Source organism: Eriocheir sinensis, chromosome 2 (assembly GCF_024679095.1).
Source record: "Eriocheir sinensis breed Jianghai 21 chromosome 2, ASM2467909v1, whole genome shotgun sequence".
Classification (NCBI taxonomy): domain Eukaryota; kingdom Metazoa; phylum Arthropoda; class Malacostraca; order Decapoda; family Varunidae; genus Eriocheir; species Eriocheir sinensis.
Window position 1 is genome coordinate 17,775,260 of NC_066510.1, and position 18,969 is coordinate 17,794,228.

At 41.8% G+C, this 18,969-nt stretch overlaps 2 protein-coding genes across 5 annotated transcripts; one reads left to right on the top strand and one right to left on the bottom strand.

The window, feature by feature from the left end:
- Positions 1-4,170: 4,170 nt before the first annotated feature.
- On the top strand, positions 4,171-9,278 carry LOC127000503 (facilitated trehalose transporter Tret1-2 homolog). Its single transcript, XM_050864230.1, has 4 exons — positions 4,171-4,322; positions 4,545-4,856; positions 5,108-5,246; positions 6,753-9,278. Exons 2-4 carry the CDS (start codon positions 4,578-4,580, stop codon positions 8,036-8,038), a joined length of 1,704 nt encoding a protein of 567 aa, XP_050720187.1. The 5' UTR covers positions 4,171-4,322; positions 4,545-4,577; the 3' UTR covers positions 8,039-9,278.
- Positions 9,279-9,672: 394 nt separating this feature from the next.
- Positions 9,673-18,914, bottom strand: LOC127000544 (adenosine 3'-phospho 5'-phosphosulfate transporter 2-like). Of its 4 annotated transcripts, none has more exons than XM_050864327.1 (8): positions 18,581-18,914; positions 17,399-17,613; positions 17,108-17,232; positions 13,259-13,355; positions 12,806-12,971; positions 12,107-12,297; positions 11,748-11,929; positions 9,673-11,335 (listed from the first exon to the last, which is right to left on the bottom strand). In XM_050864327.1, the coding sequence occupies exons 2-8, from the start codon at positions 17,576-17,578 to the stop codon at positions 11,152-11,154; spliced, it is 1,125 nt and encodes a 374-aa protein (XP_050720284.1). In that variant the 5' UTR covers positions 17,579-17,613; positions 18,581-18,914; the 3' UTR covers positions 9,673-11,151. The 4 variants fall into 4 exon arrangements, with proteins under 4 accessions (XP_050720284.1, XP_050720276.1, XP_050720268.1 ...); XM_050864319.1 differs by having other exon boundaries at positions 18,489-18,914; XM_050864311.1 differs by having other exon boundaries at positions 18,470-18,914.
- Positions 18,915-18,969: the final 55 nt, after the last annotated feature.

Sequence of the window (18,969 nt, forward strand, 5' to 3'; positions counted from 1 at the left end):
TTTTCAGTCAAGTTCACCCTTACCACAGAGGCGGCCATTTCGATGACTACGCAGAAGACGTTGAAGAAAAAAATAAAAAAATGAAACAAAACAGAATAACTGACGACCAGTTTCAGTGATCACTTGACTCGGGTCTCCAAGCGCTGCAAGACCTTGGCGGGGGGGGGGAGAGAGAGAGAGAGAGAGAGAGAGAGAGAGAGAGAGAGAGTATGTGTGTTAACCATTGCACTTAGCCATGACACCAAAGGAAGAAAACTGAAGGTAAAGTTAAAGGCGGGTGCATACGCTATTCTTCTTACGCTATCTTCTCACGTAGCTGACTGCTCTTTCGGCCACCTCTTCGGATTCTTTACAGGAGAAGCGAGTAGCGGGCTTTTTTTTATTGTTGTTTCCTTTTTTTGTGCCCTTGTGTTGTCTCCTTTGCTGTAAAAAAAAAAAATAGCTGTGCGTGGCTGTGGAACTCATCTCCACACCGTTGACCCATTGAGTTTGTGGTAGGCAAGAACCTGTTACCCTGGGAGACAAACCAATGTGAAATCCGGTATTCCCACAGCTTGCCTTCCCTAGGTTTTCCCAGGTACTTCCCATTTATCACACAGCCCGCAAGGAAGGATGAACAGTGGGGTGAGCTGCACGCCGACTACCCGGGCGGAGAAGTAGCCAGGCACACTGACCACTATAGACCATGGAGGCGCTTATGTGTAAAAACTGAAGATCCTAAATTAATAACCTACAAGTCCCGCAGTTCCTTTTTTACTTAACCGTGACCACACATGTCCGTTCCGTCTGTCTGTCTGTCTGTCTGGCGCTAATGAACTCCGTGAGAAAAGGTTGAAAGCCCATAATTTACGCCAACCAATGACTGTACTGTGTTAGTGAGGCGTAAAGAAAACAAAAAGAGAAAAAAAAGAGTCGAGAGCAAGAACCAAGGTCTGGGAATCCGTATATCAACTCGTGCGTATAGTACCAGCCGACACACACACACACACACACACACATACACACACACAGAGCTGACAAGACCCCCCAAAATAGCGATTCGATAGTAGCGGAGCGAATTGATATGTCACTTGTTTCTTTTGTCTTTTTTTTTTAATCACAGAGGTGGAAAAGACTTGCCATCTACTGCTAAAAAAAAAAAAGATAGCTATTAAAAAGAAAACGTCAAGCAATTATTATAGCTTCTGGAGTCATTAAAATGTAACCCCACAGAAAAGATATTGAGTTGCAAATAAAATATGTATCTATTATAACGTAGATTTATTTAATGCTTTTGGGGGAAGGGATCATGTTCGCGACCTGTGGAATACAGAAAATATACAGTAAACATCATTATGCTAGTATGGTTACCCAAACAATGGCGTTACAGACCCATTGTTGTGTGTGTGTGTGTGTGTGTGTGTGTGTGTGTGTGTGTTATGGAAGCAAAAAGTACTGAAAATGTTAGACAAAAACGTTAAATGTCATTCTTTGCAGTGTAAAGATACTCGAGCGAAGGGAAAAAAATGGAAAACTGAAAAGAACTTAAGGCAATGCAATGGTGTCTGCCTGTCTGCTTGTGTGTCTGGCCCCGTCTCGCCACTTCATTTAGCTGGTCGGTGTGATGTAAGGCTGTAGGCAAGTCACCCCGTTACGGCAGCAGAAGGCGGTGATGGGGGGAGGGGAGGAGGGAAGGGCCCCCGAAGGAGACGTGTGATCGCAGCAGCAGCAGCGGCGGCGTGGTGGTCCGTGCAATGCAATGACCTTCGCTCCTCTCTTTCTCTCTCTCCTCTCACTCACCTCTTGCCACCAGCCTCTCTCTCACTCACCTTTCTTCCCTCTTGGTAGCTCTCCCATTCTGTGTCTTCCCTTGCAGGCTTCCCATCACACCCTTAACCTTCTCTTCCCTCTTCTTCCCCTTCTTTTCCCTTCTCCTCTCTACCAGCCTCTCTAACTCACCGCTATTCTCCTGTGTTAGCCTACAGTCCTAGTGCCTACATGTCACACACTCTCATACCGTGTTCTAACTTAAAGATTTAGAGGTCAAAGGCAACGCAGCACTGCCTTGAAATGAAAGTGTGAAAAATGGGAAAAGTCGGTAGAATAAGCTGGCTGACCTATATATACTCTGTCCTAAATCTTGGCCCTGTCTCTACTTTCACCGGCTCACCCGATTTTCTTTCCTTCTACCGAACATGTATATTTTCAGCGCCTTTTTTAATTAATGGCTTGTAGGAGTTATGGAAGAGTACACGCATTAAAACCACCACTGTCATATACGAGTAATAATTAATGTGTCCTTAACCCTTCGCCCTATTTAAACTTTCACCGGTGTAAAGGCTTAAGTAATTTTATTGTATTTGCAAGTCGTAATTTTCGTTCTTCATTTCTTGCATTGCTCCAAGGACCTTGAGCCAGTTCTCGGACTACCCAAATGAATCTGCCGTCTTCGTCCACCTAGAGGACCCTGGGCCAGCTCTCCTGAAACCTCCACGTAACTTCCCACGTCTACTCGTGGCAGTGAAGTTCTTGCCGGCTGACATACTACCTCCACTGCCTCACCGATGGTGCCCAGCTCCAGCCGGCAACTCTACTACTTCACCGCCGGCTACCTCGAGGTTGAGCTGTTCGAGGCCGTACATCTTCATTACTGTGGTTTCTCTTGCGAGTATATATATTTGAAAACCCAGTCATGTGTTTGTAATCCTCTTTTGGTTCATGTGGTTGGAGTACTCCAGAACTTTAGAGGTCTGGCTATTTGAGCTGCTAACGTCTGTAGCCTAAAGCCCCACAACCGGCTTAGCAGATTTCATTTCCTACTACCGAGCATGGATATTTTTCCAGTCCCTTCAATGGCTTTTTGGAGTGATATTATAATACACGCATTAAAAATCATCATCATTGTCATATAAGAGTACTAATTATTACCAGACTTTCTTTACTAATGCCGATCATGTCTATATTTTCAATGCTTTTTAATGACCTTTTGGAGTGTTGAAACGGATGGTGTAGACGCAAGAAACCATTGTCGTCATATCAAATTACTGTCTCCTTAAACCTTCACCGACTTGGCGATTTACTTTCTTACTACCTATCATTTATATTTCCAGTGCTTTTTAATGACTTTTTGGAGTGTGGAAGTTTAGGATGATGCTATACTTACATTAAAACCATCACTTTCATATCCTAATTCTCCATAACAGTCGCTATAAACATCGGAAACTTAACGTCGACCCACTAAAGCACGCAAATTTTTATATTCTTATACTTAGATGTCACTGAGTCATTATTATATTAGCTTTTCAGTTAGCTCCAAGCCAGTGTGAAGGTGTTCATGCCTATTCCTTTCCCTTCCCTCCCGCATTGCACCGCGTCATAGATGTTTAGAGAGAGAGTTGCACCTTTTACTTGCGTTTGCTCACGAAATCTCACGTCGTCATTGTGTGCGTCCCACCTGCAAGGATAAAAGAATAAACAGAGAGAGAGAGAGAGAGAGAGAGAGAGAGAGAGAGAGAGAGAGAGAGTGGCCTACCTACGTCATAATATTAAACCTTGCTTATAAATGAAGGACAGACAGGCAAAGTTTTTTTAGTGAGACAAACCTAAAGTACTATTGTTTTTTCCTTATGACTGGATTATACACAATTATGTAGTAGTCCGAGCGAGGGCATTAGTTTTTTTGTTTGTATTACTGTAGAATGAAGGATACGAAACACATTATCAGACATGGCCTTAGTGGTTTTTGACTATATTAACGGAAAACACAACAGTCTCGACCATTACACCAAAACCGACGTGCTTGATGACACACCTTCACCCTCTATATAGCCTATCACTATAAAGACTGCTGTGTATATCAATGCTGACCGTAAATTTCCTGGTATCTACTCACACGCAAAATCAAATAACGAGAAGAGAAAAAGAAGAAAAAATATCATCCACTGAATGCCACTCAAATTTGATGTCATTTATATACCATTATTTTTCAAAGTCCTAATGCAGCGATCAGTCAGTCGTAACGGAAATCAGACAATCTATAAGCGCTTCCCACACCGAGTCTTGCCTCTCTCACGTGCAAGCATGTTTCCTGTGCCAAGCCTGCCAAGCCTCTAATGCACGTGCGAGCGGTGCCAGCAACAACACACTTAATCACGAGCCACAAGAGGTGTATATAGCGGCCCGCATGCACCCACCCACCTTCTCGAGTCACCGCCACGCGCGCTCACTCACCCCACAGCCTCCGCCGAGTTCACAGCTCATCTCGACTCACCCAGAGACCAACAGTAACACCCTTCTCCATCACATTGCCTCACTACTTCAACTGTTACAACTCTTCAACATCGGTAGATAACGTTCGGTGTTCTTGAGTGTTACAGCGAAGGACAATATCACTCTTCGTCATTACATTATCCTGTTATATACTACCATTACTGTTACTTCGATGTCGCTGTTCAGCATCGAAAGCCAATCTACGTACTTTGTTCTGAACTCAAGTGCTACAGGGAAAGACATATAAGTGGTGTGCCCGCAAAGTCTGTGTTGTGTTGATGAGAGTGATTTTATAGCTTGTGTGAACGTTTACGTGAACACTCACCAAGATGAGTCCCAGGAAGGAAGAGATGCTAAACGTCGAAACGTCATATCAGGGCCACGACAACCTGGCCTTTGACACCGGCCCAGAGGACGTGGAATCACCTGCAGCACCTGAAGAAAAGAGGAAAGAGGTCACGGGCACGGCAGAGGGCACAGAGCGAGGTCCTGACGCGACTCCTTCAGGAAAAGCGACAAGTGGCGAGCGCACAGAGCAAGGCGACGCAAGCACAAAGGATGTCGAAGCTAGTGACAAGGGCCAAGGATCGAGCTTCATCAGAAATCAGGTAACTTTGAGACTGTTTACACACACACACACACACACACACACACACTATTCATTTACTTAATTATACTCGTGATGGAGTTCAGAGTTTTGTTTATCTGTAGTTGGTACATACTACTTTTTTTTTCTTAGTGACGGACCGATATCTTAATTTGTTTGTTTGTTTGTTTGTTGTGTGTGTGTTTGTGTGTGAACTAAATATTTTATTCTAACGCCTATGCACGTTCCTCCCCCTTTCCGGCGGGCGTACAGGTGGTGTGCGCCGTGCTGGCCGGCCTCACCCACCTGGCCATCGGCACCATCATCGGCCTGCCCGGCGTGATCCTGCCGCAGCTCACCGACCCGGCCTCGCCAGACATATTCTTTAACACTTCAGAAGTGGCGCTCTTCGGTAAGTCCCGATCGCCGTCTTTATCATTTACTAAGCCTGTACTTCATCGGTGTGACTGTGTGTGCTAATATTAAGATATAGGGGAAGGTGGGGCAAAATGGCATAGGTGGGTAATATGGACCACCCCGTAATCTGTGTTTTTAGCTTCTGCCAGTTATTGATAATGATATGGACTTACTCCTCGGCTTGTTAGTCAGCTGAAACATCGGGGCAAGTTTGGACGCCGTCGTTTGTTTGTGTGTGAAAAATCCCAGAATATTTTATCACCAGCTGATCTATTGGTAAGGGTCTGATAAAATCGCGTTTGTAGGAATACTGTGACTCATAATTTCATGTGTTATTGCATGATTTTTTTGTGTTACTCTGTGAATGAGTCTGACTACTGAAACATTTTTCTGCACCACCATTATTCCGCTGAGACTGTTGTCAACATTTTCATTGCCCTTGGGGCAAAACGGCCCACGTAACAATATATATATATATATATATATATATATATATATATATATATATATATATATATATATATATATATATATTTATATATATATATATATATATATTTATTTATTTATTTATTTATTTATTTATTTTTTTTTTTTTTTGCTGCTAACTAACTCACAACTTCACTGAACAAAGATAAGGACAAAGTGTTCTGTTTCTTTTGTATGAATATTAATTTTATGTTCAGGAAGGTAACGTCACTTTTCATTTGTGAGTTCATGTCGTTCATGCTACTGAGCCAAAGCACAATTATTTTTGTAATGCATTAAGAACTTTTATGTTCAGAGAGGTAATCTAACTTTCACTTGTGAGTAGTTTCATTAGAGTTCATTGGTGTTCATGCTATTGAGCCACAGATCATTTATTTTTTGTAATGGAATAAGAACTTTGTTCAGGAAGGTAATATCACTTTTCCTTTGTGAGTAGTTTATAAGAATTCATTGTTGTTCATGCTACTGAGACTAAGAGCAATTATTTTCTAATGGAATAAGAACTAGATTATTTTAGTTTTATGTTAAGTATTCTCTTCTAGTGTGATTCTCTATCAAAACGTATGTTTTGGCATGTTACCAAGCATTTCCACATGAGGGCCATTTTGCCCCATATGTGAGGTCCGTTTTGCCCCACCCAATGTACAAAATGGCCCACCTGTGGCTATTTTATTTTTTTAATTCTCATGAGTAGAGGATCCAAATTAGCTAGTTCTTCCAACGAGAGTTTATTTTATTTAATGATGAATAAAGATTGCAAAAACACCAACTATTTCTGAATATAGTACAAAATTGCTGCAAAAACTGAAGTGAAACCTTAAGGGTACAACTGCTGGGATATTTCATGTCTTAATAGGATTAATATAAGAAAAAATGTTAAAACCTGTGTTCATTTGAAAAGATACTCGCTGAGACCATTTACCCATCTGTATCTTCTCGATGTGCCTGTGCCAAATGGTGATTTGAAGGGATACTAGTCGTAGCACACTATATGACAGCCTTTCTCCTGCAGGAAGTCTGCTGCACGTAGGTGCCATGGTCGGTTCTCTGATGGGGGGGGGCCTCAACGTTTACCTGGGGCAGCGCGTGACCCTCCTCCTGTCCATGCCCTTCGCGCTGGTCCTGTGGCTAGGAATGTCTTTCACTTCGACAGTCTGGGTCCTGCAGCTCATACGCGCCCTGCTTGGGATGACGCAGGGCTTCATAGGCGCCGCGTCCGCAAACTACCTGGCGGAGGTGACTCAGTCCGAGCTAAGGGGACGCCTCATGTCGTTCCTGGACATCGGGCGGCAGAGCGGCATCCTCCTAGTGTACATAGTGGGCAGCATCGAGCTGACGTGGCGGGAAGTGATGGTGGTGTGTGGCTGCGTCACCACCGTACCTACCTTCATCGGCCTCCTCTTCCTGCCCAACTCACCGCGCTGGCTCGTGACTCGAGGCCGCCACGACGAGGCTTACGATTCCTTGGTCTTCCTGAGGGGACCTGATCACAACTCCAAGCTAGAGTTACAGACCATCGTGGACCACTTCAATCAGGCCACTGCCAACAAGCAGAGCACGGTGGAACAACTGAAACAGATACGAGAACCGACAATCGTTTACAGACTCGTGTTCATGGGCATCCTCACCATCCTGCTGCAGTTCACCGGTAACCTGCCGATCGTGACCTACGTCGTGCCGATTTTCCAGGCGGCCAAATCGCAGCTGAACTCTTACGGCAGCGCGGTGTCCATCGCCAGCCTGCGAGTGGCGGGCACCGTGACCTTCATGGTGGTGGTGGAGCGCATGGGCCGCAGGACCTTGCTGGTGGCCTCCTCCCTGGGCTGCGCCGTCACCCTGCTGTTTCTCGGAGTGTACTTCCTGCTGCAGAACATGGGTGCGGACGTCACCTCCATCACCTGGCTGCCACTCGTCTCCTTGCTGGTGTACATGCCCTTCGTGGTCACTATCCAGGCGGTGGTGGCCATCCTGCGCTCAGAAATCTATCCGACCTCTCTGCGCGCCGTGACTGTGTCTATCGTATACATCGTCTTCTTCCTGGCCATGTTCGTCGTAACCCAGCTGTTCCCGGTCATGGTGGAGACCACAGGGGAGCAGGGGGTGTTCTGGACCTATGCCGGCTCCTGCCTCCTCATGGCCCTCATGGCGGCGCTGCTGCTTCCCGAGACACGTGGTCAAACCCTGGAGGAGGTGGACGACACCTTTCGGTACGGCAAGAAGATACAGATGCGGGTGCCGTGTATTACAGGTGGAGTCAGTGATAAGGATGGCGGCGGATCTCAAAGTCATGTACTCTGATAGCAAGAAGAGACACTTGTTACCACCGTGAAAGTTTGCCTCCAGGAAACACGTGCGCTGGCCTCGTGCGGTGAAAGGTGAAATAAGATAAATAGGTGACGGGTGATTATTAAAGCACAAATTACTTGCAGGGTCACAGACAATAAAGGTCCCTGCAATATGTGGAGATTCAGGGTCACAAGCGGTGTTAAAAAGTGCGGTTCCTGAACATTGAAGATATAACGGTGAACTAAGTTAGAGTCCGGCTTTTAAAATTGTTATATCTAATTAAAAAAAAAAGTCAATAAATCAAACTCATTTTAATTTGCTCAACACTGATTTTTCACAACCGAGTGGGCTGTGTACAAAACTGGTATAGAAGTAAATCCACCCACTGCAGCGGTCAGGAAAAATGAATCAGCGGAAAAGAATCGCGTATTGTTCGTTGGCCGGAAAAATCATCCTATTGCAACAATGTGAAGTTACCTTACTCTGAAATGAAAGACGTAACTCAAACTGCAATCCTGTGAGCAAGAAAGAGTGAATGTGGCGTCAATCATCAGAATGGCTACTGAACTCCCTACTACTACTACTACTAATGCTACTACTACAACTTCTACTCATGCTACTACTACCACTATTGCTACTACTGCTACCTCTACCACTACTACTACTACTGCTACCACTGCCACTACTAGTACTACTACTACTACAGTACAACCATTACATGCATTCCCTTTACATGTGATAATAACAAGGAACCGTTTCCATATCAATAAAGTGTAATGTGTGGTTAACCTTCCACCATTGACACTATAATGGCACTCTGAGAGAAATTACTCAGTCATTAATCAAGATCGTCACATGATATTCGTCAAACCTTTCCTTATATAGGATTCTTTTATATAATACTTAATATTTGGTACAGGATGACTTGTGACCTGTGTTAATTTCCTTATATGGGATCTTTTTTTTATATTACTTAATATTTGGTACAGGATGACTTGTGACCTGTGTTAATGGTGCATTGAAGCCTCTTTATAGGAATTGTGTTGTTATTTGTTTGTACAGATTTGATGCAGTAGATCCTTTCAGATGACAGGCATATTAATACTGCACCAACAACTGTCCATAGGTGTGTTAGGCTGTGAAATGTGATGTTATAACTGTTCTTGTTATATGTGATATTTTATACATGCAATATAATGCATTTTTGTAGTGTTGTTGTTTTGATCATTGTAATAATAATGATGAATATATTGTTTTCATTATTATTACAACATTTACCATCCCAGTCCAGGTAGGGTACCAAAGATGCAAGACGATAAAAAAGTTACACATAGCAAACAAAATAAATAACACACACACACAACACACACACATTATCATAACTACATGGAGTGAGGGTATAATGTTTCCCTTCAAGGAGTTTGAATGACTAGTTCTGTCTGCACTGTCTCTCATTCCACATTTGCTAAATTAGCTTATTGGGAAAATTCAATGGATTTTAAGGTATTCAGATTTCCTTCCTTATTATGTTATTTTAACATATGTAAATATTGTAATTTATACTTCTCTCTCGTAAAAGCAATGCTTAGTTTCTAAACTCATTCATTAGTTAGCCAGTTTATGTACAGGAAAGATATAATACAACATGATTTTTTTAAAGTTTCATATTATGTACAAAACATATTTAAAAATAGCAATGCAGCAATGGAAAAATAAAACAACCACAAGCAGCACTGAGGCAACACACACATGGACCTTCATAGTGTAGTGGTTAGCACGCTTGCCTCACAAATGAGAGGTCCCAGGTTTCATTCCCAGGTGGAGTGGAGACGGATGGGCAGTCTCCTTTGATCGCCCTCCCCATCCAGCAGTGCATAGGGGCCAGCTCTAATGCTTATGTACTTCTTACATAAAAGTTACAAGTTTGAAGAGTAGAGTTAAATGATTCTCTTGAAAAAATATCATTCAGCATTTGTATCAGGATAGAAACTTTTCTTGAGCAAATATGAAGATCATATAAACAGAATATCTTCATTCAAGTTAACAGCACACTCATAAGAGGTGAAATTAAAGCATATTTCTGAACTATCTACCATTACCCAATATATCTATAAACATCATGCTTTAAAATCCCTACAAAACAGGCAATGGACAAAACAGTTTCAATAAAATGCTTACAGTTGAGTTTGATGAGCTTAGATCAGCTTACTGATAGCTACGTGGAATGTGAATCAATGATGTTTGAATAGTGTTTGTGTGTGTGTGTGTGTGTGTGTGTGTATTTACTTAGGTGTATTTACCTAGTTGTAATTTTACAGGGCCTGGGCTTACGCTCATGTGGTCCCGTCTCCATATCTATAATTATCCAACTTTTCCTGTGTGTGTGTGTGTGTGTGTGTGTGTGTGTGTAAACACTCATTTCACTTTCTCTCAACTCTCTGAGGTCTGTGACTCACCCCCAGTGGTGTGGGAAATGAGGCCACGATGACTATGATGATATGCTGGTTTACCATAATACTGCTATCTTGGTCTTTCAATAAAATAATAATGCCTACAAAGGTACTAATGTTCATGGGGAAGCTTGCATTACAGCACTGTATAGCTATTGTACAGGATAACTTAGCACCTCTGTCAAAATTACAGTAATTACTGTAATCACTATAAGTACTTGGTTCTTGAGCTTTTAAGCAAAAATCTACAATCAGATTTTTTTGACATAGCAAATGTGCCTAGAAGCGAGTAGATATAGTTTAAAATACTGAACGAATGGTAACTAAATATGTATCACATTCTAAGGCTGAAATATAATAATAAATCTACACTCATTCACACACAACATAAAATTTCTTATAATTAAAATCAATAACTGCTCTGAAATCACTAGCACACAACTATCAAACTATATAAATTATTACCATGTCTTAGAGACCAATATGTAATAAATTCCACTCTGCAGGAACTTGTGCATGTACTTTTATAACTACAGCCCACACAACACCTCGGTGCTGAGCTCAGGTAAACCACAACACAGCATGTTAGCACTACAGCATTCATTGTACAGGGATTTCATAGCCATCATTTGATACCCACAGTACAGAGTAATCTCAAGATCACAGTGTTCAGTATCAGACATTGAACAAAGAGGAGTCCCCTTCCTTTATGGTGCTCACCTTGGGTGCAAGACTCCTCTGCACTGCCATGTACAGTTTTTGTAAGGACACCAAGAAAGGGGTTGAAGAGCCCTTGTTTTTCTTTCCATATATATTGAGGTATATTCCAGCTATGACGAGAACACCTCCCCACACATACCTGAAACATTCACATACATATGATTAGTTACATTAATAGAAGGCCCCCATTGGAACTTTGCTTAAGTCAACCATACATGAAAGTAATCTGCTTTCAGGAAAACTGGCAGATTTTAAGTGTGTCAGTAAGCTTAAATATGACAAACAGTTTACTGATAGAAATAAAAGAACCAGCTGCATGACATGGGAGCTGTAAAGGTTAGAGCTGTATGCAAGTGGGACATAACTAATCCTGAGCAAACACAGAGCAACATAAACTACTTCTCAGGGTCCCTGCAGTATCTAGGATGTCCCCATAGCATTAGAAATATTAGGTACGAGTGAAATAAAAGTGACAAATACAAGAAGAGGAGGAGGAGGGCCCCATTAACATTTCAATACAATTTTAATACATTTGGCAATGGCAAACTTACTGTATGGTGAATGGTTTACTGAAGAAGACGAATGAGAGGCATATGGTGAGGGCCTTGCGACAGGTGGTGATGGTAACAGCTAGGAGTGCTCCATGCAGGGTTACTAGTGTGAGAACCACCTGCACACCACAAAACCCAGCCAGCGACAACACTGCTCCTCGCCCATACACCTCCCAGGGAAACTGTGGGTAAAGTATATGCAGTTATGCCTTGTCAGGAAGTATCATCTCCAGGATTCCTTAAACTCCTACATCCCCATTCCTAGTAGATATATATTTAAAAGTTTCTAAAATTGCGTAAGACTTTCCGCTACAAAGTACGAATGTGAAAATGGGACAATAATGAGACTCCCAATTTACCTGTGTAGCAAATGATGCAGCAGAAAATAACTGGTTGCTCATTATTAGACCTAAAAGGATGATAATGAACCCCAGGCTGTAGGAGTAGAGGACAACATGAGTAGCTCCCTCATTGTATTTTTTGATGGCTCCTTCTTGAACGTTGCCAATGACTGCATCACATAACAGAGCCAGACTGACTAGCACCACGCCTGTTGATGAAAGATACACCACATTAATCACACATTATTTCCTTATATGCCTTAAATGAACACTAAAGAAAATGATGGGGTATTCAATATGACACTCACAGTTTACATACCCCTAGTGTTTTTTTCTTGCAATTTTAACCCGGTAGCAGTGACAGGCCAAATTTGTGGCTTTACCGTGTAGCAGCGACAGGCCAAATTTGTGCCATGATATAAACCCCCCAAAATAGATGATACATAAACTGATCAGAAATGCTTTGATATTTATTATGAAATGGTTTGTATGAGTGATGATTTTTTCTCATTTTTGTCGCTTAGACTAGAGGGACCATTAAGAAACATGATCCCAGCTGCTACCAGGTTAATTAGTTCGTCATGGTCTAAAGACTGGGGCAACAGTGACAAATAAAAATACTTTGTTCATTACTCAAACACATTTTTTGCCATCACATACCACAATGAAACAAGGATTTTTTGTAATATATAATGCATCCCATGGTTCAATATTTACCAGTGATGGAAAAGGTTGGTTGTATTGTCGAGTCCGCCAGAGTGAACCAAATCAGCCCAGCACTCATGCAGACACATGCCACAACCTCAGCAAAGGAATAGCGCTTCCCAAGAATGAGAACAGATCCAATCATCACCGGTATCAACTTGCATGACTTGAATATCACCTGAAATACATAAAGAACACTTGATATAAACCATGTGACTGTAAGAATAAATAAAGACAGAGATATTCTATTTCACTTAATACTGACAGAACAATAAGATTATATCATTAGGAGTAGCATTTACATAACAAGTAATGTAGGAAGACTGTCACAAGCAACAAGGTAATAAGGCTGATAAAATACTTGAATCAGAATTGGAAAAACTTGTTTGTGAGTACATAAAGATACCAAGCCCATGTGAGAAATATTCATGATTAGATAAAAAGCACTACATATGCACAACACACCTGGGTTGGATAGTTCAGGTAGCCAACAGAAGAGTTAGAGAAGCCCATGGTGCCAACAGTTAATATGGCAATCACTGCATAGGTCTTCAAAGGTATTCTGTTAATTTATAAAGAAAACAAAATAGCACCAACAAAGGCATGTTGTAATTTACCTTTGAAGCATAATCATGGCTGTTTATTTAATTATCATATCTTAATATGCTTTTCTTATGAGAAGATTGTGTAAAAATGCTGGTAAGCAGTTTATACTAGAACTCAAACAGACTTGCAAGAAGTCTCTATTAAATATACATTACATTAAGGTATCTGTTTCACTGAAAAAAAAATTTAAGCCAATTTTTATTATTTAATTATATGTTAATTGGGGTTGTTCTGAGATGGGTCTGTGCAATTTTCAGCAGAATTCGAAGAACAGTTTTCAGTATTTACATTTTTTGCAGTTTTTCCACCCTTAACCCGGTAGCAGCGACGGGCCAAATTTGTGGCTTTACCGTGTAGCAGCGACAGGCCAAATTTGTCCCATGATATAAACCCCCAAAAATTGATGATACATAAACTGATCACAAATGCTTTGATACATATTATGAAATGGTTTGTGTGAGTGATGATTTTTTCTTATTTTTCTCACTTAGAGGGACCATTAACCCGTGGGCTTCGATTGGCCGAGAAACGGCAAAATTACACTGCATTTTGAGACTAAGAAAAGGGCAAGGAACGTACATCAGAGTACTCCTCTCATAACCATAAAGCTGTTAAAAATGTTTACTTTTACTCAAACTTCATTCTTTTTGGGTGGTGTTTGTTACAAAATAAACAGTCTTGTGATGCGTGGCATCTAGCCGAGAGTCGGTTGTTGTCTACTTCAGAGAATTTGACAAGTGATTACTGTGTGGATAGCTAATTCAGTCTGCCATGACCTTACAGCACCACCTCTGACAAAAAAAAAAACACCTCAAGATCACTCATCCACCACAATGACCTAAGGTATTCATGGTGGGTTGCGCTATGCCACCACCGCCTACAATTAGCTCGAATTATGGGTTTTATGGCGAGCCCTTTTTAGGGTCCACCGTACCACAGGCATGACTCGTGAAAGCCCAGATAAGGGTCTGCCGACGTTCTCGGGTTAAGAAACATGATCCCCGCTGCTACCGGGTTAAAAAAAATTGAAACTAGCTGAAAAGTTTTTATCCAATATACGTGATTTTCTAACATTGTATACAACATTGTATTGCATTTGGAAGCCAGGTTTTTTGATAAGATATATATATGAGTCAGGAAAATAAAACTTTTTTTCCCCAAAAAAATCCTACAAAGAATTTCATAACTAATGTTTGAAAATATATAGAGCAAAAATTTGTCCCAGAAATTGAAATCTTTTTACGCTCTTTCTTTTGGTGAAAAAACTTTGTAACTACGTTCAGAACTTTTGAAATTATTTTGCATTACGTGTGAGCAACTTTACAATCGAGAAAAAGCCACTTTTCTAAATCGTGATCTATATCACTTTGTATGAACAGGTCCTGGAGGCTGTATAGGTCTCAGAGAGTTTTCTGCATAAACCATTACACCTAGGCATCTGGTCCCCTTCTTTTACAAGGATATTATCCATTCTTGATGGGGGAATCAGGAGGTGCCAGCTCCCCCTCAACACCAGGCTTGGATGTTGTAGTGGTTATAGAGGTTCCTCGTGTCTCTAGCTGCCTCCTCCTGGCAGCTATAGCGCATTCTCTCCTTCTCTAGGCCTTCTTAGAAGGTTGTGGCATGCTTTCAAGTACAAAAACTGCAAGATTTCTGCAGGGAAATACTGTATACCCACGCGTGACAAAGCCAGGTTGATATCTGAGATGTGTGAGGAAGCAGAGAGCACCCCACGGCTCTGACTCATGATCCATTGTTGCCAGCTAGGAATGAGTGAGTGGTGTAGAAAATTTCAACAAAAATCAGGGGATAAAACAATTTTTTGATGATTTTTCTCCTAAGAGTACCACACATAATGTGCATGAGAGCTCAGCGCTCCGCGATGCGCTGGCGCGGTAAATACGGGTAATAAAACAATTTTTCTGACCCAATTTATCTATGTACATATATGATAGCATACCACTGAAAAGGCCATGCTTTCTATATTTCTACAGAATTTTTTTGCAGAAAACTATTTTTTTGAGGTAAACCCTTGAAACAGATACTTAAGGGGTGCGTAGTCTTAGAAAGCATATGAAGTTGCATATTTTTGGCTGTAAACTTTACACAATAAAGTAGACTATAATCTAACATCTCTGACAGAGTTTGAGCCTGACCGACGAAAACCTTTTTTTTTTTGGGGGGGGGGAATTTTTTTTGACCGAATTTGAGTTCTAAATAACCTTTTTATATATGGGTTTTCAGCTTTTTGTTCATTGGACAATGTAAAGTAACCTCATTGCTAACATTTGGCCAATATGTGTTGGCAATGTTTTGTTTCCATATATATAATAATATTTTTTTATATTACGTAACCAAACACATTGCGCTGTTTCGGTGTAAAATATATGAAAAAAATATTCTATGGCGCTTAGAAGAGTTTTGTCTTGATGAAAATATAGTCTTACCATTATCGTATTGAATGAACTTATCCAATTGGAAATGTCTTTTATAGGCTATCAGAATTTTACCCAAAAATGCCAATAACTTATATCTCGAGAAATCATTGTTTTTACATTTCGTTACCATTATATGTTTGATATGCTATTTCTGCAATGTATTTTTTATTCTACAGATATTTCTGAGTTATGGTACCTGGTCCCCTCCTTTTCAAAGGATATTATACACTCGATGGTGTGGGTATCATGGGGCACCACCCCACTCATTGTAGATAGGTTTTTACTCAGAAGCCTCCAGGCTTATAATGTTTTTTCTGCTGCTTTGCTGGCTTGTTTTCTTGTCTTTTTCTTCTTCCTCTTCTTGTTCTTGGTTCTGCTTGTCCTCTTTTCCTTCTGTTCAAGAGAATCTATGAAGTTGGAGGACCTCTTGAACCCAAGTGAGGTCAGGAGGTTGGCTTCACTGTGCCCAAAGTTATGCTCCAGGATTGTGACCTGGGACACAAAGACAGTCCTATGTAGGCCACAGAATTTGTCTTTTGAAGCCTTCCTCCAGACCTTTCCATGTAGGCTCTCATTTCTGTTCTGTGTCCTCCCCTTCAGGCACTTCTCCAGCAGCTCTGGTCTTGTGAGGTCACGGTACACCGTCCTAATGAGGCTGAGGTTGTCGTATGATATGTGGGACAAGTAAATCCTCTTGTCAGTGTGTGGTGCTGGTCTCTCCCCTTTTGCCAGGCTTCTCTGCACCCAGCACCATGAGGATTGACTCTTGAGGCACAGCCGATGTTATTCATTTTTGGTGGCAGTGTGGTGATAATAGCTGGCCATTATCGCTGACCTCATGCTACCAACAGTCTCATGCTTGTCTTTGACAGCCTTTGTGTAGTATGAGGAGAGCTTGTCAATAACTTCGTCAGTCAGCTGCTTTGCAGCTATATATATATCGAAAAACTGCCTAAAAATCATGTAAATAACGTAATAAACACATAACACCTTTGTTCTAGAGCGCGGTCGCGCGCCACTCCAGGCCTGAGATAGTGTCAGATAATGACTAATTTCCATTGGAAATAGGCATCGTACCGCTAAGATATTTTAAAACAGTTATCCATGAACACAGACCAAAGTAGAAATGCGAAAAACAGAAAATCGAATTTTAGGGGGATATTTTTTAATCTTGGATCAAATGCACCCCTTAAGTTGAACATACAATAAATCTTTAAAAATATCATCATTATTGGTAATACTATAAAGACAAATGTAAACAGACACCAACTTTTTGGAGAGGCTCTCGCCGGAGAGGAGTAACTGGATGACGGCAAACGTGGTGTAGTAGGCGAACTGCACCAACGTCAGGTACCACCCATATGGCTGCATGCCCTCAAGGGTGAAGATTAACTCCTGAGGGATGGCAAGATTTTTCATAAGGGACACAATTTAAGTGTTTCCTCACTATAGACCAATGAAACCATTATAAAGGTGTCTTGAAGGGGAAGGGCATAACAACCTAAAAATATCAGAATCCTTAGAAATTACCAATACACAGAAATGCACTGCTTTCCCTTACCAGAACATATCCATACATGAGGTAGAAGATGAAGACCAAGGCTGTCAAGAGGATCAGCTGCAGGGTCACGGGTAAGGTAGACACCGGGATGCCAAAGAACTTGACCACCTTCTTGGGAGGCTGCGGCCCATCGGCTCCAGCCTCCCCTAGGGGCACAAACACACTCTCCCCCTTAGTCATGCTTCACCCTTGATAGCCAGACTAGGGAGCAACACCTGTGAGAATACATGGAAAAAAATATTTGATAAAGCATGAAATTACTGATGAAGAACATTACTGAAATTAAAAGCAACCCAACTAACCTAACCTAGCCTGACCCCAACTCTCCCTAACAACCCATCTCCACCAGGTAAACTAACAACCCCCCAAAATAAGGAAAGAGTGTATGGATTCAGAAATTGTAAGGTGGTGGTGTTTAATCTAAAAATGTTTTTAACTAAACTGCCTGATTTAAAAAAAAAAATTAAAGTTATAAATTATTAGATTTCTCACAATGGAGCCCCACCATGGTAAGATTAGTCCATGTTAGTTTGTTCTAGTTAAGGTTATGCCCATTATAACAGAGAGAACCACCTTTGTGATCAAGGTAACTCCTGTGCCAGGTATGAATATGCTCACGATCTTACATTATATATATAGACAGTCAACCAAAGCAATCACAACTTTGACTAGGAGGATTACAACTGTGCCTCCAGGATGGAACAAACTGACTAACAACAAGAGAAACACCTGAAAAAAATAGAAACACACAAAAAGGTTATTCTAGTTCAAGTTAGGGCATAGGGGGTCGATTATAGCCATTATAATTGGGAAAACCGCCTTTGTGGCTATGCATGGTATCTCCTGTGCCAGGTCGGTATGCTCACATTAAAATTTATCCTTTTTTTCAGACATCAGTGATTCTTGACAGTCGACTAAACTAATCACAATTTTGACCTCAGGATGCAACAAACTGACAAACAACAAGAGAAACCACTGCAAAAAAGCAACGACAAATAAACACCGGTCAGAGGATCGAGAGCCAAACACTGCTCTGTGGGGAGACATCACGTTACAGCACCAGTGGCTTACCTGTCCTCTACCTGTTCACCTTGTTTTTGAGATTAGCACCTGGAACACCCTTGACCATGTCCCCTGCCATTGATCTCCCGCGGGAACATTATCTGGAGCCACGTCACGCACCTTCTTCCTCTTCTTCAGTTCCCCTTCTCTTCCTCCTGTTCTTCTTCTTCCTCTTGTAGCCTGGCTCTGACACTCCTCCTCCTCCTCCTCCTCCGGGTCCTCCCTATCTGGTTCTTCCCTTCTTCCCCCTCCGGTCTTTCCTAATACCTCTTCCTCCTCCTCTTCTTCTTCCCTGTTGGCTCCCCTACCTCCTCCTCCCTTCCCAGTCATCTTCCCCACCTCCTCCTCCTCCTCCTCCTAGCTTGCCATCTCCCTCTCCTCCTCCTCCCTATCAACCCCACGTAATCCTCCTCCCAATCTTCTCCCCTCCGTACCTCCTCCTCTTACCTCCCTCCTGCCCTCCTCCTCCTCCTCCCAGTCTTCTCCCCTCCGTACCTCCTCCTCCTCCT